This window comes from Monodelphis domestica, chromosome 6, assembly GCF_027887165.1.
Source record: "Monodelphis domestica isolate mMonDom1 chromosome 6, mMonDom1.pri, whole genome shotgun sequence".
Lineage (NCBI taxonomy): Eukaryota > Metazoa > Chordata > Mammalia > Didelphimorphia > Didelphidae > Monodelphis > Monodelphis domestica.
In genome coordinates, this window is record NC_077232.1 from 279,019,121 (window position 1) to 279,040,463 (window position 21,343).

General features: G+C 38.0%; 1 protein-coding gene across 1 annotated transcript in view; it reads left to right on the forward strand.

The window, feature by feature from the left end:
* Positions 1 to 21,343, forward strand: part of SCARB2 (scavenger receptor class B member 2) — an 89,907-nt gene that overhangs the window by 32,826 nt on the left and 35,738 nt on the right. The window contains exons 3-4 of the mRNA XM_056803288.1: positions 18,953 to 19,100; positions 19,701 to 19,889. Of these exons, the coding sequence (XP_056659266.1) occupies positions 18,953 to 19,100; positions 19,701 to 19,889 (337 nt within the window). The remainder of the gene's footprint in view (positions 1 to 18,952; positions 19,101 to 19,700; positions 19,890 to 21,343) is intronic.

Sequence of the window (21,343 nt, forward strand, 5' to 3'; positions counted from 1 at the left end):
TGAGTATTCTTTGAGGAGAAAGGAAGACGTGAGCATGCATGTGAGTACTGGGGAAGCAGCCAGTAAATAGTGATTGAAGATTAGTGAAAAAGTAGGGATAAATGGGGATACCCATCCACTGGAGTAAATGAGATGGAAAGCATCACTTGTGCTGGTACAGGAGTTTACTTTGTCAAGGTAAAAGAACTACCTTTGAGATAGAGGTGAAGAAGAAGTTGAGGGAAAATATCTGGGGGATGTGAGTTGAAGACAAGGGGAGAAAGAGGAATCTGAATTTTACAACCAAAAAAACCTCAGAATTCAATCTAACCTTCATTTTTGGGGTGAAGAAACTGACATGGTCTCCATTTTGTAAAAACTAATACCAACTTGAGACTTTGAACAACTCAGGCTCTAGAGTCTGAGGACATGCATATTAAAATCCCAGCACTGACACTTACTTTCCATGTGACTATGGGCAAGCCAGTTAACCTCTTTGAGCCTCAGTTTCCTCATCTATAAAATGAATTAACTAGATCCTAGAATTACAGCTGACCTTATTATCATGTGACATTTATATACAACCAAAGGTTCAGTTGGAGGAATAAGCCACATGTCTTTTGTTCCTCTTGAGGGTCATCTGATGATGACAAAGACATTTGTTTCCTGTAGCCATCATACCCCAATTGTCACAAGGGTGTAGATAGATGGTTGGTTGTGAAACTTTGGCATTGGCTCCAATTTTGGAGTACATTGATTTTAAATCAAATTCCTAAGATATAAGCATGAAAAAATGACTTTACCAAGATAATCAAAATCTAACTACAAAACAAGGATAGAGATTTTCCAGAGGTGAAATTCTCTCAGTTCCCCAAGACACTAATCACTTGAAATTCTACTTTTGCCTATGAGACCAAAGGCAAGTCATTTAATTCTGCTAAATCTCTTAAGATTTCTTAGCTATAAAATAAGGGATAGGACTAGATAACCTGTAAGGTCCATTCTATCTTTAGAGCAGTCATTCAAAGAGCTTAAGCCTCTCCCCGCAAAAAGCTAACTTCTGTTAGGGTCATTACTATAGTTTTATTGATTATTCAGAAATTTTCTAGAGTATCCAGCCTTTGCCTATATCATAAACTATAGATTCTGCTGTCATCTTCCTTTAAGAGACCACATCAGAATAGATTTTTCAGTGTCTATTGATTCTATATTTGTTGTTCCTTTTTTGATATTGGTGGATATGAGGATCAGTGCCCTTAGCTAAGACTTCAGGGCTTACTTTCCTCCTTATTTTGATGTGATAAATTTTGAAGATGAATTTCATTTCATTTCTTTTCTTTTTTTTTGAGAATCAAATTAAAAAACTATTTATTTTTTCCTTGAAAATTTTATTTAGTCAATTTAGAACATTATTCCTTGGTTATAAGAAACATATTATTTTCCTCCCTCCCCTCCTCTCACCCCTTCTCATAGCTGATGAGCAATTCCACTGGATATTACATGTGTCCTTGATCAGAACCTATTTCCATGTTGTTGTTTGCACTAGGATGTTCATTTAGAGTCTACATCCCCAACCTTATCCATGTATTCAAGCAGTTGTTTTTCTTCGGTGTTTCTACTCCCACAATTTTTCCTCTGAATGTGGATATTGTTCTTTCTCTTAGATCCCTCCGGATAGTTCAGGATCACTGCATTGCCACTAATGGAGAAGTCCATTACATTCGATTGTACCACAGTGTATCAGTCTCTGTGTACAATGTTCTCCTGGTTCTGCTCCTTTCGTTATGCATCACTTCCTGGAGGTTGTTCCAGTCTCCATGGAATTCCTCCACTTTATTATTCCTTTGAGCACAGTAGTATTCCATCACCAACATATACCACAATTTGTTCAGCCATTCTCCAATTGAAGGGCATCCCCTCATTTTCCAATTTTTTGCCACCACCAAGAGTGCAGCTATGAATATTCTTGGACAAGTCTGTTTCCTTATTATCTGTTTAGGATACAAATGCAGCAGTGATGTAGCTGGATCAAAGGGCAGACAATCTTTTAGTGCCCTTTGGGCATAATTCCAAATTGCTCTCCAGAATGGTTAGATCAGTTCACAACTCCACAAGCAAAAAATTAATGTCCTAATTTTGCCACATGCCCTCCAACATTCATTACTTTCCTTTGCTGTCATGTTAGCCAATCTGCTATGTGTGAGGTTGTACCTCAGAGTTGTTTTGATTTGTATCTCTCTGATTATAAGAGATTTAGAACACCTTTTCATGTCCTTATTAATAATTTTGATTTCTTTGACTGAAAATTGTCTATTCATGTCACTTGCCAATTTATCAATTAGAAAATGGCTTGATTTTTTTGTACAAATGATTTAGCTCTTTATAAAACTGAGTAATAAGACCTTTGACAGAGGTTTTTGTTATTAAGATTGTTTCCCAATTTGATGCTTCCCTTCTTTCTAATTTTGGCTGCATTAGTTTTGTTTGTACAAAAACTTTTCAATTTGATGTAATCAAAATTGTTTATTTTACATTTTGTGATTTTTTTCCAACTCTTGCTTGGTCTTAAAATCTTTCTTTTCCCAAAGATCTGACATGTATACTATTCTGTGTTCACATAATTTACTTATAGCTTCCTTCTTTATATTCAAGTCATTCACCCATTCTGAGTTTATCTTGGTGTAGGGTGTGAGATGTTGATCCAAACTTAATCTCTCCCATACTGTCTTTTAATTTTCCCAGCGGTTTTTATCAAATAATGGATTTTGGTCCCAAAAGCTGGGATCTTTGGGCTTATCATAGACTTTCTTGCTGAGGTCACTTACCCCAAGTCTATTCCACTGATCCTCCTTTCTGTCTCTTAGCCAGTACCATATTGTTTTGATGACCACAGCTTTAAAGTATAGTTTGAGATCTGGGACTGCAAGTCCTCCTTCCTTTGCATTTTTTTTCATGATTTCCCTGGATATCCTTGATCTTTTGTTCTTCCAAATGAACTTAGTTATAGTTTTTTCTAATTCAGTAAAAAAGTCTTTTGGAAGTTAAGTGGGCATGGCACTAAATAAGCAAATTAATTTGGGTAGGATTGTCATTTTTATTATGTTAGCTCATCCCACCCATGAGCAATCAATGTTTTTCCAATTGTTTAGATCTAGTTTTAATTGTGTGGAGAGTGTTGTAGTTGTGTTCATATAGGTCCTGTGTTTGTCTAGGTAGATAGATTCCTAAGTATTTTATATTGTCTAGGGTGATTTTAAATGGAATTTGTCTTTCTAATTCTTGCTACTGAGATGTATTGGAAATATATAGAAATGCTGATAACTTATATGGGTTTATTCTATATACTGCAACCTTGCTAAAGTTGATGATTATTTCCACCAGCTTTTTAGTTGATTCTCTAGGATTCTTTAAGTAGACCATCATATCATCTACAAAGAGTGATAGCTTGGTCTCCTCATTGCCTATTTTAATACCTTCAATTTCTTTTTCTCCTCTAATTGCTACAGCTAGTATTTCTATTACAATGTTAAATAATAGAGGTGATAATGAGCATCCTTGTTTCACTCCTGATCTTATTGGGAAGGCTTCTAGTTTATCCCCATTGCAGATGATGTTGGCTGATGGTTTTAGATAGGCCTTTCCCTTCTATTATTATGCTTCCTAGTGTTTTCAATAGGAATGAGTGTTGTATTTTCTCAAAGGCTTTTTCTGCATCTATTGACATAACCATGTGATTTTTGTTGGTTTGCTTGTTAATAAGGTCAATTATGTGGATGGTTTTCCTAATATTGAACCATCCTTGCATTCCTGGTATAAATCCTACCTGGTCATAATGCATAGCTCTCATGATGACTTGGTGGGTCTTTTTGCTAGTATTCTCTTCAAGGTTTTTGCATCTCTGTTCATTAAGGAGATTGGTCTATAGTTTTCTTTCTCTGTTTTTGACCTGCCTGGCTTTGGAATCAGTACCATATTTGTGTCATAAAAGGAATTTGGTAGAACTCCTTCTTTGCTTGTTCTGTCCACTAATTTATATAATATTGGGATTAGTTGTTCTTTCAGTGTTTGATAGAATTCATTTGTGAATCCATCTGGTCCCGAGGATTTTTTCTTAGGGAGTTCTTTGATGGTTTGTTCAATTTCTTTTTCTAATGTGGGGTTGCTTAGGTATTCTATTTCTTCCTCTGTTAGTGTAGGCAATTTATATTTTCATAAATATTCATCCATGTCACCTATATTGCCACATTTATTGCCATATAATTGGGCATAATAATTTTTAATGATTGCCTTAAATTCCTCTTTATTAGAGGTGAGGTCTCCCTTTTCATCTTGGATACTGTCAATTTGATTTTCTTTCCTTTTTAAAATTAGATTGGCCAGTACTTTGTCTGTTTTATTTGGTTTTTTCCAAGTACCAGCTTTTAGTCTTACTTATTAAATCAATAGTTCTTTGACTTTCAATTTTATTAGTTTCTCCTTTGAGTTTTAGGATCTCCAAAATAGTTTTCATCTGAGGATTTTTAATTTGTTTACTTTCTAGTTTTTTAATTTGCATGCCCAATTCATTGCCCTCTGCCCTCCCTAGTTTATTAATATATGAACTCAAGGATATAAATTTCCCCCTGAGTACTGCTTTGGCTGTATCCCATAGATTTTGAAAGGATGTCTCATCATTGTCATTTTCTTCAATGAAATTATTAATTATTTCTATGATTTGTTCTTTAACTAACTGATATTATAGAATCATATTGTTTAATTTTCAACTAATTTTTGATTTGCCTCTCCATGTACCCTTAGTAATTATTATTTTTATTGCATTGTGGTTTGAGGAGGTTGAATTTATTATTTCTGCTCTTTTGTACTTGTTTGCAATGTTTTTATGCCCTAGTACATAGTCAATCTTTATGAATGTACCATATGCTGCTGAAAAGAAGGTGTATTCCTTTTTATTCCTATTTATTGTTCTCCAAATATCTACTAATCCTAATTTTTCTAAGATTTCATTTACTTCTTTTACCTCTTTTTTATTTATTGTTTGGTTTGATTTATCTAGTTCTGATAGAGGAAGGTTCAGGTGTCCCACTAGTATAGTTTTTCTATCTATTTCATCCTTGAGCTCAACTAGTTTCTCCTTTAGAAATTTGGATGCTATGCCATTTGGTGCATACATGTTGAGTACTGATATTTCCTTATTGTCTATACTGCTTTTTTACTAGATCTATTTTTACTTCGGCTTTGTCAGATATCAGGATTGCAAATCCTGCCCTCTTTTTTTCAGTTGATACCCAATAGATTTGGCTCCATCCTCTTACTTTTACTGTATGTGTGTCTACCTTCCTCATGTGTGTTTCTTGTAGACAGCATATGGTAGAGGTTTGGTTTCTAATCCACTCTGCTATTTTCTTGGATGAGTTCATTCCATTCACATTCAGAGTTATGATTACCAGCTGTGTATTTCCCAGCATTTTGATTTCCACCCCCAGTTCTGCCCTTTCTTCTTTCATTGTTTCCTTCTACACCAGTGTTTTGTTTTTAATCAGTCCCCCTAATTCTCACCCTTATTTTACTTCCCTTTCTACCCCCCTCCCTTCTTATTCCCCTCTTATTTTCTTTACAGTCTTTTTAAACTACTCAACCCACCCTCTCCCTACCTTGTATTGCTTCCCTACCCACCAGTCCATGTTACCCTTCTACTTCCCCATAGGGCACAAATCAACTCTCTGCCCCAATGAATTTGATTGTTCTTCCCTCTTTGAGTCAATTTCAATGCATGTAAGAATTGAGTATTTCCTGTCTCCAACCTCTTTACCCTTCCAGTGTATTGATGTTCTCCCCCATCCCACCATGAGCTTTTTGTGACATATAAATTTACCCTATTTTGTTTCTTTTCCCATTTCTCTTAACATTAACCTCTTTTAAAAACTCTCATAATATATATATGTATATTCATAAACATATATATTTATGTATACATATATCTATATAGATATATTTGTCTTGGCATTTCATCCTATACAGTTTGTCACTGTTCCCTCTAGGTATAATACTTCTAGCTACCCAGGTGATAATAACAATTTTTAAAAGTTACCAAGAACCTCTTTTCTTGTAGGGGTACATATCATTTTAACTTATTGGGTTTTATTTTATTTTATTTTATTTTATTTTTTATTTGTTCATTTCCAAACATTATTCATTGGAAACAAAGATAATTTTCTTTTCTTCCCTCCCCACCCTCCCACCACCTCTCCCATAGCCTACGTGCGATTCCACTGGGTATCACATGTGTTCTTGATTCGAACCCATTTCCATGTTGTTGGCATTTGCATCAGGGTGTTCATTCAGAGTCTCTCCTCAGTCATATCCCCTCCACCCCTGTAGTCAAGCAGTTGCTTTTCATCGGTGTTTTTACTCCCACAGTTTATCTTCTGCTTGTGGATAGTGTTTTTTAGATCCCTACAGATTGTTCAGGGACATTGCATTGCCACTAATGGAGAAGTCCATTACCTTCGATTGTACCACAATGTATCAGTCTCTGGGTACAATGTTTTCCTGGTTCTGCTCCTTTCGCTCTGGATCACTTCCTGGAGGTTGTTCCAGTCTCCATGGAATTCCTCCACTTTATTATTCCTTTTAGCACAATAGTATTCCATCACCAACATATACCACAATTTGTTCAACCATTCCCCAATTGAAGGGCATCCCCTCATTTTCCAATTTTTTGCCACCACCAAGAGTGCAGCTATGAATATTCTTGTACAAGTCTTTTTCCTTATTATCTCTTTGGGGTACAAGCCCAGCAGTGATATGGCTGGATCAAAGGGCAGACAATCTTTTATTGCCCTTTGGGCATAGTTCCAAATTGCCCTCCAGAATGGTTGGATCAATTCACAACTCCACCAGCAATGAATTAGTGTCCCTACTTTGCCACATCCCCTCCAGCATTCATTACTTTCCATAGCTGTCATGTTAGCCAATCTGCTAGGTGTGAGGTGATACCTCAGAGTTGTTTTGATTTGCATCTCTCTGATTATAAGAGATTTAGAACACTTTTTCATGTCCTTATTAATAGTTTTGATTTCTTTAACTGAAAATTGCCTATTCGTGTCCCTTGCCCATTTATCAGTTGGAGAATGGCTTGATTTTTTGTACAATTGATTTAGCTTTTTGTAAATTTGAGTAATTAAACCTTTGTCAGAGGTTTTTATGAAGATTGTTTCCCAATTTGTTGCTACCCTTCTGATTTTAGTTACATTGGTTTTGTTTGTACAAAAACTTTTTAATTTGATGTAGCCAAAATAATTTATTTTATATTTTGTGACTCTTTCTAAGTCTTGCTTTGTTTTAAAATCTTTCCCTTCCCAAAGGTCTGACAGATATTTCCTCACTGTCTATACTGCCTTTTATCAGGATGTAATTACCTTCCCTATCTCTTTCAACTAGATTTATTTTTACTTTGGCTTTGTCGGATATCATGATTGCGACTCCTGCCTTCTTTTTGTCAGTTGATGCCCAATAGATTTGGCTTCACCCTCTTACTTTCACCCTTTGTGTATCTACCTTTCTCATATGTGTTTCTTGTAGATAACATATGGTAGGGTTTTGGACTCTAATCCACTCTGCTATTCACTTGCGTTTTATGGGTGAGTTCATTTCATTCACATTCAGAGTTATTATTACTAGCTGTGTATTTCCCAGAATTTTGATTTCTGCTCCTTTTCCTGCTTTTTCTTCTTTCACTATTTCCTTCTACACAAATGTTTGCTTTTGAACAGTCTCCCTTGTTCCCATCCTTATTTTACTTCCCTTTATATCCCCCTCCCCATCAGACCGTTTGTTACCCTTCTACTCCACTATAGGGTGCAAATCTATTCTCTGCCCCCAATGGATTGGATTATTTTACCCTCTTTGAGTCACTTTCAAAACACGTAAAAGTTGAGTATTTCCTGTCTCCGACCTCTTTACCCTTCCAGTGTATTGATGTTCTCCCCCCTCCCACCATGAGCTTCTTTATGACATATAAATTTATCCCCATTTGTTTCTTTTCCCATTTCTTTTAATATTAACCTAGTTTTAAGCTCTAGTTATATATATATGCATACTAATGTGTATGTATTTTTGCATGTATATATCTATATACCTCTTTATGTCTTGTCCTTTCATCCTATACAGTTTGTTGCTGTTCCCTCTAAGTATACTTCTTTTTGCTTCCCAGGTAATAACAACAGTTTTTAAGAGTTACCAATAACCTCTTTTCTTATAGGGATACATATCATTTTAACTTATTGAGTCTCTTAAAAAAATTTTTTTTTGTTTTTCATTTTTCCCCTCTTTTTTAATTACTTTTTGATGATTCTCTTGAGTTTTGTGCTTGGACATCAAATTTTCTGTTCAGGTCTGGTCTTTTCTTTAAGAATTCTTGAAATTCTTCTATTTTGTTGAATGACCATACTTTCCACTGAAAGAATATAGTCAATTTTGTTGGGTAGTTGATTCTTGGTTGTAGACCTAGTTCCCTTGCTTTGTGGAATATCGTATTCCATGCCTTTCTTTTTTTCAGTGTGGATGCAGCCAGATCCTGAGTTATCCTCACTGTGTTTCCTTGGTATCTGAATGACTTCTTCTTGGCAGCTTGTAATATCTTTTCTTTGGTCTGATAGTTCTTGAATTTGGCTATAATAATTCCTGGGTTTGTCAGTTGGGAATTAAGTATAGGAGGTGATCTATGGATTCTATCAACCTCCACTTTTCCCTCTTGTTCAAGGATATCAGGGCAGTTTTCTTTAATAATTTCCTGTAATATAATGTCCAGGATTTTTCTTTTATCATGGTCTTCTGGTAGGCCAATAATTCTTAAATTGTCTCTCCTTGAACGATTTTCTAAATCCTCTGTTTTGTGAATGAGATGCTTCATATTTTCCTCAATTTTTTCCTTCTTTTGGTTTTGTTTTATAGTGTCCTGCTGCCTTGTGAGGTCACATGATTCTAGTTGTTGTATTCTGGTTCTTAAAGACTGGATTTCATCCTTAGTTTTTTGGTCATCCTTTTCCTTATGGTCAGATTTTCTTTGGAGGTCATCTTTCATCTTCTTCACCTCATCTTTCATCTTCTTCGCCTCATCTTTCATCTGCTTTGCCTCATCTTTCATCTCCTTTGCCTCATTTTCCAGCTGGTTGATTCCAGTTGATTTTGGCTTTCAAGACACTATTTTCTGTTTCTAGATGACTTATCTTAGTTTTTAAGTTCTTTTCTCAATTGTCTTCAGCCTCTCTTAATTGTGTTTTGAATTGCATTTTGAGTTCTTCTAAAGCCTGTATCCAATTTGCTGGGATTTCTGATTTTTCCTTTGCTGATCCCTCCCCCTCTGTTTCATTGGCTCTTTGCTCATTACCTGTGCAGAAGCTGTTTATTGTAATTTCTTTCTTCTTTTTCTGTTCTTTGCTCAAGTTTACCCTTTCTTTGCTCCCCGTATTTGGCCGTGCTCTTGCTCCTCTCATTTTGTTTTGGTTTTGGGGCTGTCAGTCTTCCCTCTTGGGGCTTTGTCAGATCTCTTGGTACAGTCTCTAGGGGAGGAATGTTAGCTTCCCTGTCCTCTAGGGGCTTTTGATTGGATTGAGTTTAACTGGGTTGGGCTGTATGTGGTATGAAGCTCTGAGGACTCCTGAAAGGTTGGGCTTCCCAGGCTCTCTCCAGTTCTCTCCAGCTGCTTCTCCTCTGCCCACAAGTGCCTTTGCCCACCTCCCTAAACTCTGAGGAATTCTGCTGGAATTATGTTCAACTGGATTGGTCTGGATGTTCCCCGAGGCAACGGTGAGACTGGAGCCCAATGGAGGGACCCAGCCAAGGCCCCGTCTCTCCCTGGCTTCCTCCCCACTGTCCAAGCTGGATGCTCTGAGCCCGGCGCCCCGCTGCTTACAAGGTAGACCCTCCAAACCAGCACCTTTGCCCTCTCAGAGGTTTCCGCTGCTGCTGGCGGCTCAGCCCTCTGGGTTGTGGGGGAGGTGTCCTGGGACCTTTGCTCTGCTTTCTCCTTAGCCCTGAGTATTCTCAGATCCCGGCTTTTGGGGGGGCGTACCTTTTGATTTGAGTCCAGAAGAGGGTTCCCCGCTTCTGTCCTGTTGTTCAGCTTGAATTTCGGTGCCCTAGGAGTAGTCAGTCTGTATCGGTAAGGAAGGGTCTTCCACGAGGTCTGAACTTTTGCTGCTTGCTAAGCCGCCATCTTGATTCTGCCCCTTGGGTTTTATTTTTAAGAGTAAAAAAAGGGGTTTTATTTTTTGTTTGTTTTGTTTTTGTTTTTTCCCCCTTTCTTCTCTTGAGTTCTGTGTTTGGATATCAAATTTTATGTTCAGGTCTGGTATTTTCTTTACAAAAGCTTGGAATTCTTCTCTTTTATTAAATGCCCATACTTTCCCCTGTAAGAATATAGTCAGTTTTTCTGGGTAGTTGATTCTTGGTTGTATCTAGTTCCCTTGCTTTCTGGAATATCATATTCCATGGCTTTTGGTCTGTCAGTGTAGATGCAGCCAGATCCTGTGTTATCCTCACTGTAGTTCCATGGTATCTGAATGACTTCTCCTTGGCAGCTTGTAATATTTTTTCCTTGGTCTTGTAGTTCTTGAATTTGGCTATAACATTCCTGGGTGTTGTCAATTGGGGATTAAGTACAGGAGGTGATCTGTGGATTCTTTCAATCTCCATTTTTCCCTCTTGTTCTAGAATGTCAGGGCAGTTTTCTTGGATAATTTCCTGTAATATGATGTCCAGGATTTTTCTTTTGTCATGGTCTTCCGGTAGACCAATGATTCTTGTCTCTCCTGAACAGATTTTCTAAATCTTCTGTTTTGTGAATGAGGTGTTTCATCCTCAATTTTTTCATTCTTTTGATTTTTTTAAATAGTTTCATGCTGCCTTGTGAAGTTGCTTGCTTCTAATTGTTGTATTCTGGGTTTTAATGACTGAATTTCATCCTTGGCTTTTTGGTCATCGTTCTCCTTCTGGTCTGATTTTCCTTGTTCATCTTTCGCCTCATTTTTCATCTTCTTTGCCTCATCTTTCATCTCCTTTGCCTCATTTTCAAGCTGGTTGATGTTGGCTTTCAAGACACTTTTTTTCTGTTTCCAGATGACTTATCTTGCTTTTTGTCTTTTCCCAGTTATCTTCAGCCTCTCTTAATTGTGTCTTGAATTGCATTTTGAGTTCTTCCTAAGCCGATGTCCAATTTGCTGGAGTTTCTGTGTTTTTGGTTGCTGTTCCTTGATCCTCCTCTGTTACATTGCCTGGATAGAAGCTGCCGATTATAATTTCTTCTGTTGTTTGCTTATATTTGCCTCTTCTTGTAGTTTCCTGTAGTCTTGCTCCTCTCATTGTTTGCTGGATCTGTGGATTTGGACTTTTCTGTCAACCTTCACCCTTCGAGCTTAGCAAGGCTCTCAGAGCAGTCTGTGGGAGAGGGGTGTTGGATCTTGAGCTTCCCTGCCCTCTGAAGACTTGATAAGATTAAGCCCACTGGAATTGATCTTGTGGAGCTGTATATTCCCTGAGGCCAAAACCTCAGGAAGGGGTGGGGGGGACAGTATGGATTGTGTCAGCTGCGACTAGGCTGCATGCTTTGCACTTCTCCTCCAGCTGCCTCCCCACTGCCTGAGTTCAAAGCCCTGAGTCTGGCACAGTTTTGCCCACAAGGTACTCCCTCCAGACTAGCCCTTGCTCACCCAGAGATTCCAGCCCCTGCTGGAGGCTCAGTACTGTAGGTGGGGGAGGGGTTCTGGGACCTTCATTCTTTCTTCTCCTTAAACCTGAGTGTTCTCGAATTCAGGCTTTTGGGGGGCACACCTTTTAAGTTGAGTCCCTCAGGAGGGTTCCTTGGTTCTGTCCTGTTGTTAGGTTTGGCTTTCAGTACCTTAGGAGCATTTTGTTTTTAATTAGTGAGGAAGGGTTTTCAGAGGTCTTAACTTTTGCTGCCTCAACACCATCATCTTGACCTGAATTTCTTGTATGAGGGGGAAAATCTCTTCTGCAGTCACAATTCAGCTTTGAATTTTTCCTTCTGTATATTTCAGAGACTTGAATTACAATACCTGATCCTTCATGTTGCTGTGTGGCCTTCAGCAAGTCATAGCCCCTAAGAACCTTTACTTCATTATTAAAATGGGACTAATAATACTGGAGCTACCTCCTAGCAGTTTTTAAAGCCATTAAAGAGCACTGAATAAACATGAGGTGACAGTGTTATTATATCTTGTTTAATAATCTTCAAAATAAAAAAAAATTATTAAAAAGGTTTAATTTAAAACTTTAAAAAATTTACAAAAATAACATCAATGCATTGCTGGTAGAATTGTGAATTGATATAACCATTCTGGAAGGCAATTTGGAACTATGTCAAAAGAGCGCTAAAAGACTGTCTACCCTTTAATCCAGCCATATCATTGCTGGTTTTGTACCCTAAAGAGATAATAAGGAAAAAGACTTGTACAAGAATATTTAAAGTTACGCTCTTTATGGTGGCAAAAAATTGGAAAATGACCTTCAATTGGAGAATGACTGAACAAATTGTGGTATATGTTGGTGATGGAATACTATTGTGCTCAAAGGAATAATAAAGTGGAGGAATTCCATGGGAACTGGAATGGCCTCCAGGAATTGATGCAAAGCGAAAGGAGCAGAACCAGGAAAACATTATACACAGAGACTGATACACTGTGGTACAATCGAATGTAATGGACTTCTCCATTAGTGGCAATGCAGTGATCTGCAAGAAAGAACACTATCCACATTCAGAGGAAAAACTGTGGGAGTAGAAACACAGATGAAAAACAACTGCTTGAATACATGGGTCGAAGGGATATGGTTGGGTATGTAGACTCTAAATGAACATCCTAATGCAAACACCAACAATATGGAAATAGGTTTTGATCAAGGACACATGTAGTATAGTAGTCTTTTGGTGATCAAGAATGACTATTGTCTTTGTGCAGTTTGATCTACGGTGTACCCTCATGTGGCTTTGGAGTCCAAAGGCTGAGGCGCAAAGTTTGTGGCACATGGGGCATGGGATGCCAGTTGTTACGGGAGGTGCGGTTGTGGCCTGGTGTTGGCGTTCACGCGCAGCGGCAAGACGTCGACCTCGCTCATCTTCAAAGGTGGTGGCAGCATGATTAATGTGGGTACACCAGCTGCTTCTGTGAGAGGCAGCGAGTTCTAGTTGCTTTGGTGTAATGCCAGCCCACTTCAAGTTTGACTTTAGCTGATCCTTGAATCTTTTCTTTGGTCGACCTTGTTTCCTGAGTCCAGCTGACAGTTCACCGTAGAATACCTGTCTTGGTATTTGCTGTGGGTCCATGCGGATGGCATGTCCAAACCATCGTAGCTGGGTTTTGAGGACCATGACTTCAATGCTGGTGGAGTTGGCTCTGTTGAGGACTTCCTGATTGGTGATTCAGTCCTGCCATCAGATCCTCATGATTGACCGGAGGGAGCGTTGGTGGAATTGCTCCAGCTGTTTCATGTGCTTCCGGTACAGTGTCCATGTCTCACAACCGTACAGGAGCGAGCTGAGGACCACTGCGTTGTACACTTTGAGCTTCGTCGCAGTGCTTACACCTCTGTGTTGGAGGACTTTGCAGAGCAGTCGCCCAAGTGCCTGGCTGGCCTTTTGGATCCTGGCATTAATCTCGTGGTCTAGGGACCCGTTGTTGGCGATGGTGCTGCCCAGGTACTTGAAGGTGTTGACTTTAGAAAGCTGTGTGCCATTGATTGTAATGCACGGCTGGTTAGTTGGCCTCCCTGGTGCAGGTTGAAACAGCACCTCTGTTTTGCTGAGGCTGATAGTCAGGCCAAACAGTTTTGTTGCGGTGGAGAACCTGTCCACAATGGTTTAGAGATGTTTTTCTTGGTGGGCCATGAGAGCACAGTCATCTGCAAAGAGAGCTTCTAGGATGAGTCTCTCTGTTGTCTTTGTTTTTGCAGTCAGGCGGCGAAGGTCGAATAGTGAGCCATCCAGTCGGTATTTGATGTAGATGCCCAGGTCTAGATCCATCACAGCATGTCGTAATACTTGGGTGAAAAATAGGTTGAATAGTACCAGAGCAAGGACACAGCCTTGTTTCATGCCATTGGAGATGTTGAAGCGATCGGAAGTCTCTCCACCAGATAGGACTTCCCCTGTCATGTTGAAATGAAAGAGCTGGATCAGTTTGACAAATTTTGCTGGGCAACCGAGCTTGCTGAGGATCACCCACAATGTGTCCCTGTTCACTGTGTCGAACACCTTTGTCAGGTCTATGAAGACAACGTAGAGACTCAGGTTCTACTCAAGGCATTTTTCCTGCATTTGCCTCACCGTGAAGACCATGTCGATGGTGCTGAGATCTGGTCGGAAGCCACATTGTGATTCAGGCAGGTTCTGCTCTGAAACAGATAACAGGAGTCTGTTGAGTATAACATGGGCGAGGATCTTTCCGGCAGTGGAGAGTAGTGAAATGCCTCTGTAGTTGTCACAGGCTGCTTGTGAGCCTTTGTTCTTGTATAGGGCTATGATGGAGGCACCTCTGAGTTCTGGGGGCATGTCTTCCTCTTCCCATATGCTGGTCAGTACTATGTGGAATGCCTGGAACGCCTTTCCATTTAAGGCCTTGTACACCTCGGTTGGGATCCCATCTTTACTGGGTGCCTTGCCTGCACTCATTTGTTTAATGGCTTTTTGGACTTCCTCTATTGAAGGAGGGACATCAAGTTGTTCAATGGAGCGGTTTTGGGGGATCTGGTCAAGGGAGCTTTGGTCGACCGAAGAGGGTCGGTTGAGAAGCTGACTGAAGTGTTCTTTCCACCTGTTGCTGATGCCTTGTTTATCTTTTATGAGAATGTCACCATCAGAGGATAGTAAGGGAGTGGTGGTGGGTTTTGATGGCCCATAGACAGTCTTGAGGGCACTGAAAAATTGTTTGTAGTTTTTCATATCAGCAAACCGCTGGATTTCTTCTGCCTTTTTTTCCCACCATTGGTCTTGCATCTATCTGATCTCACGCTGCGCCGTGGCTTGGAGAGACTTGAATCTGTCCTTTTTAGGAGCAGAGTTTGGGTTATTTTGCCACTCCATAAAGGCTTTGTTTTTCTTGCTCAATAGGTATTCAATAGCAGTGTTGTTCTCGTCGAACCAGTCCTGGTGGTTGCATTGTTTTGGGCCTAGGACTGCCTTTGATGTTTCCTCACTGCATCTCTGAACTGGTTCCATTTTTCGGTTGAGCTTCCAGTGAGTGGTCCCTTGGCAGACAGCTTGTTGTCCAGGCAGGACTGGAATGTTTACAAATAAGATGGATCTCTAAGACGACTCACGATGTAAAATGCGCGAACTGTCTGTAATACCATGTAATACCACATGTAATACCAAAAGAAATTGAACGTCAGCTATGGGAAGGGTTGAGGTAGGGGAGGGAGGGAAAGAATATGATTCTTGTAACCAAGTAATAATGTTCTAAATTGACTAAATAAATTAAATGTTAAAAATTTACAAAAATACATATAATGAAACTCTTGACTTTGTGTACTTTCTGTACCTCAGAAAGTATGGATGCTTTCCCTTGCTCCTGTATTGCTTAACAATTGCCTCTACAAAAAAAAATACTCTTGACACACTTTTAAATTTAATCTTATATTACATCTGTTTTTTTCTCCATCACTTTCTTTTTTTTCCCCCATTTGAATAAGTTTATTTAGTCAATTTAGAATATTATTCCTTGGTTACAATAATCACATTATTTCCCTCCTTCCCCTCTACCCACTCTTCCCGCAGTCAACCCGCAATTTCATTGGGTATTACATGTATCCTTGATCAGAACCCATTTCCATGTTGTTGTTTACACTAGGATGTTCATTTAGAGTCTGCATCCCCAATAATATGCCTTCAACCCATGGATTCAAGCAGTTGTCTTTCTTTGGTGTTTTTACTCCCACAGTTTTTCCTTTGAATGTGGATAGTGTTATTTCTTGCAGATCCCTCCAAGTTGTTCAGGATCACTGCATTGCCACTAATGGAGAAGTCCATTACATTCGATTGTACCACAGTGTATCAGTCTCTGTGTATAATGTTTTCCTGGTTCTGCTCCTTTCACTCTGCATCAATTCCTGGAGGCCATTCCAGTTCCCATGGAATTCCTCCACTATATTATTCCTTTGAGCAAAATAGCATTCTATCACCAACATATACCACAATTTGTTCAGCCATTCTCCAATTGAAGGGCATCCCCTCATTTTCCAATTTTTTGCCACCACAAAGTGCACAGCTATGAATATTTTTGTACATGTCTTTTTCCTTATTATCTCTTTGGGCTACAAACCCAGCAGGCTGGATCAAAGGGTCCATCACTTTCTTAAATCAACAAAATCATAAATCTGCTTTGTAGAGTTTACTTATTTCTTCTGTGAAAATGAACATACTGAAATTTAATAATAAATGAAAAGAATGAATTTATCATTTATAATATATTAATTGTTATAATTATAAAAATTATAATAATTGAAAAATATGACAACTGCAGGCTAATTTTGGAAAAACATTGAAAGATCTACATGAAATTGTGAAGAAGTGAAATGAATAGAACATTATATACAGCAACAGAAATATTATTTGAAGAATGACTTATGTATGTCCACCTCCAGAGAAAGAACTGATCAGTAGAAATAAGACACAGTTTTATATATGTATATCTTTTTATCAAATGATGCCTTCTCTATTGGGGGAAGGGTAGAGGAATTAACTGTAATTGCCTCTCAAATAAAATTATTAAAATTTCTGAAACTATCAAATTTTCATAAGTCTGGAAGAGCTGAGTGATTTCAATAAATATTTTGATTTACTTTAAAAATACTGGATATTTTAATGGAACAATCAAATTAATTAATTAAAAATTAAATTAAAATAATGTGATGAGTGAACAGTGAAATGACTGAAGAAACAAAGGTTTGATCATCCAAGCATATCAATTTATAAAGGAATTGCATGCCAATTTGTCTAACAAATTAAGACAAGTCACCTTCTTTAGCTTAGGGGGAGACATTATATTACATACATTAAAAACAATTTAATCAAATAATGTCAATTAATTAAAAGGAAACAGTATATCATCTGGTAATCTGATCTCTAATTGGATGAAAGATTAAATTGGTAGTAGGAGAATGAATAAGTACATTTCCCTGAATTCAGGAAAGGTGTCCTGATCCCCATCTAGAAACTGTCTATATAAAGCTCTCTATAAACAAAGAACATTAGAATAATAACTGATGGATGAGGATGGGGCAAGTTTTCAGATAAGACATTTGGTTTGCTTAAGATGTACAATTAAGAAAACACATCTTGAACTGATCTTGGTATCTGACTTTGTTTCTGGCCAATAACAAACTACAAAATAAGATTTTCTCTTATTTTCCACAACTAAATAAAGGTGTCTTACAAGACAGAATTTGGACTAAACCTATATAATTGCATAGAAGAGGTCTTGAGCTTGCTCTACAATTGAGTCACCAGATGGAGTCAGTGTGATTCACTCAGTTTCTACAATTAACTACTTGCTTTCCTAATCCCCCAATTCCCTCAATAATAAATTTTAAATCAGTTCTCACAAGCCCTTTCAAACTGTCTCCAGCATATCCTAGTCAATAATTATATTATTTTTGATTCAACATTGAATTAAACTACCCAGAAACTGGCCTAAGTGGGAAAGACCTCAAAAAGGGAATTCCTAATCAGCAAGAGTCTACCACCACCTAGTGTCCTACAGTGAGAGCAGTGGTAGTGGCCCTCCTTCATCCTCTCTGTGGCCAGTGTTAACTCTGCTGTACTCATCTGCCTTTCCCCTAGCCACTTTTCACATTTTCTGCCACTGCTGAAAGCTTTTCCAGAAGTTACATATTACTCTTCTTTGTCAGCCACACAGTAGGTGCCTAATAAATATGAATTGACTGATTGAGTGCCTCAGGAAGGTCCTAAGAGGCAGCAGGTGTTCGCCATCACTGTTACTCACTTTTCCTAGAGCTTTTTGTGTATCAGCCATCCATTTTCTGTTATATCTAGGCATATATGGTGGGTCCACAAGCCCTGGGAAAGTAAGTTTCCTTAATAATACCTGTTGATTGATCATCTTTCTGCCTTCCTCCTTCATCCTTTATAAGGGAGAGAAGAAAAGACCAATTAACTGCTGCAAACTCTGGTACATGTTTGCTACATACATCAGATTTTACCCAGGAGTCTTGAGGCAAGCTAGGTGGTACAGTGATTAGAACTGGACTCAGAGTCAGGAACACCTGTGTTCAAATTTATTCTCTGACATTTATTAGCTTTGTGACCTTGGGCATATCATTTAATGCCTTTCCACTATGTTTTTAAAATGTTATTTAGTCACAGTTCCAAATACTTTTCTTCCTTCCATCCCTTCTCCCACCCATTGAGAGGGCAAGAAATATAATATTCATTATACATATGAAGTTATACAGAACATACTTCTGAAGCAGTCATACTTCAGTCAGTAAAATGAAGCTAGTAAGTAGTAGCACCTATGTTTCAAAGGGTCGTTGTAAGAATCATGTAATATTTGAAAAAAGTGCTGAGCAGTGTGTAGCACATAGTAGGCATTATATAAGTGCTTATTCCCTTCCTTCCCCTCAATCAAGGGTTCGTTAACTTCCTTGGCTTACTGACACTTGTTTATTTTCTATAAAGCACTGAGTGTCATGGGTCTGGGGGTAAGGAGGAAAGAAATGATAAAAATTGGAATCCTGTGGATCTGAGCACTATCTTATTTTCTTTTGTCATTCTAGCTTTCATGTGTAGCTTTTCATCTCTCATATGATATCCAAATCCCTGACATTTTCTACTAAGTTAAGAAAAAGCAGCTTTCATTCCAATGAGAGGAAAACATTTGCTTTTAAAAGTGGCATCTATTATTAACAAAACTTAAAAACCAATTTTTCTTCTATGCTTTAGGGAATACCGACCGAGAGAGAATGTTCACTTTTGGGACAATGGGACAAAAATATCTGCAGTTAACCCCAAGAGCTATGTCTTTCAGCGGGACCTATCTGTTGGAGATCCTGAAGTTGACTTGATAAGGACTTTAAATATTCCTGCCATAGTAAGTAGGTTGTTGAGACAGTTAGGTGGTACAGTGGGTGTTATTAGAAGTCAGGAAGACCTGAATTCAAATCCCACCTCACATAATTACTAGCTGTGTGAGCTTTTCTCACTTTCTCAACCAAAATTTCTTCATCTATATGTACACACATACATATATAAAATACATTTCAAACCTTAAAGGGCAATATATTATTATAACATTTCATTAATGATTATATGTATATAATGGGTATATGTGTACAAAATTTATAGTTATATGCACATAATTAAAAATTTTAAAGCAATAATTATATATGATATATTAATTGTAATAGCTATTAATATATAATTATATTATATAGGCAAATTTGGACTTGGCTGACTTGGAACCTCTCTGTGATGGTTCTCCCACATGACCATTCTTCAGTGAGAACTTATCAGTGGTTCCTCCTTTGCCTTTTAAGAAAAGAGCTCAGCTTTACCACACATTTCCTAGCCCCATACACCCTAAGTAGTAAATTTTTATGAAAGCCCAACTAAGGCTAAATAAATCAGCCGGCATTGATGTGGTTGGTGCTTTGGTTGTTGTCTGACATCTGAATTTGTTTTTGCCTATCAGACTGCTATGGAATGGACCACGAACAATGTGCTGAAAGAGATCCTGGAAGGACTCCTCAAGACATATCAGCAGAAACTATTTGTGATCCATACTGCTCATGACCTCCTGTGGGGCTACAAAGATGAGCTTTTCTCACTCATTAGTATTTTCAAACCAGATATCTCACCATACTTTGGCTTGTTCTATGGGGTAAGTGGATTTTTATTTTAAGGAATTCTGTCAGTGACAAAAACAGTTTAATCCATTCTGCAGGCCAGACTGAAGTTTTATTGTCCTAGAATAACCTAGGAAAGGCTTTTTCTATTCAAGAGTCATAACTTCTTAAGGGATGTCTAACACTGGGGAAGAATGTATGCACAAGACACTTTCAAGTTTAATTTGCTTTTTCTCCATCATTGTCTTAAGTGTAGGTAATCAACAAAACCATAATTTAACCCTGGGTTTATAGGGTTTGTTGATTCCCAAGGTATAAATGCACACACTGAAAATTTTGTAATAGGTTTCAGCACACCCCTGATAAATAATGATAGTGGAAGGGGGATGGAGAATAGTGTACTATCTTTGAAAAAGTCCAAGTAACCTTTCAAATAGATTTAATTACATGTAGGATTCAAGAGGTGGAAATGAGATAAGTTTTGAGTCTAAAGATTGAGCTTGTTTCTCAGAGCCCTTGTCTCATTGTTTATGAATTGGGGATAATGATACTCCACCTATCTCAGTGAGATCTGGTGAAAATTTTATGTTGCTAGCAGAAATTTTTTATTTTAAACAATGTAATGAAGAAAATAAAATCTTGGATCAAATAATACAGGATAGAACCTTTCCTTCAATGAGGATTTATTAGGTCTCACACACAATAAAAAAAAAATGACATTTTCCACCCTTGAGAAATTTGCATTTTTTATTGTGTCCATTTTGGTTTAAAAATATTTTTTCATTGAGGCCTTCTGTTTTTACATCACCTACCTTTCCCCATAAATCCTTCTTCTTTCCTCCCAGGAAGCCTTCTCAATTAAAAAAAAGGGGGGGATATTTTATTTCTTTTGTTCTTCAATTTATTTATTTATTTAGGAGACTTTTCCATGATTACAGGATTCCTGATCTTTCTCACCCCTCTTCTCTCCCCCCTTCCTGATCTAACAAGCAGTTACACTGGGTTAAACATGTATAATTGTTCAAAACCTATTTCCATATTATTCATATTTTCAGTAGAGAGATCTTTTAAAGCCAAAACCTCAATCATACACCCATAAAACCACGTCATCAGTCCTATGGTTTTTTTTTCTGTGTTTCTACTCCCACAGTTCTTTGTTTGAATGTGGATAGTGTTCTTTCTCATAAGTCCCTCAGTATTGTTCTGGATCACTGCTTTGCTGATAGTAGAAAAGTCTGTCACATTTGATTGTGCCACAGTATATCAGTCTCTGTGTACAATGTTTTCCTGGTTCTGCTTCTTTTGCTTTGCATCAATTCCTGGAGGTCTTTTCAGTTCATATAGAAATCTTCTAGTTCATTATTCCTTTGGGCACAATAGTATTCCATCACCATCAGATACCACAATTTGTCAGACCTTTCTTCAATCAGTGGACCCCCCCCCCCATTTTCCAAATTTTTGCCACCACAAAGAATGTGGCTATAAATAT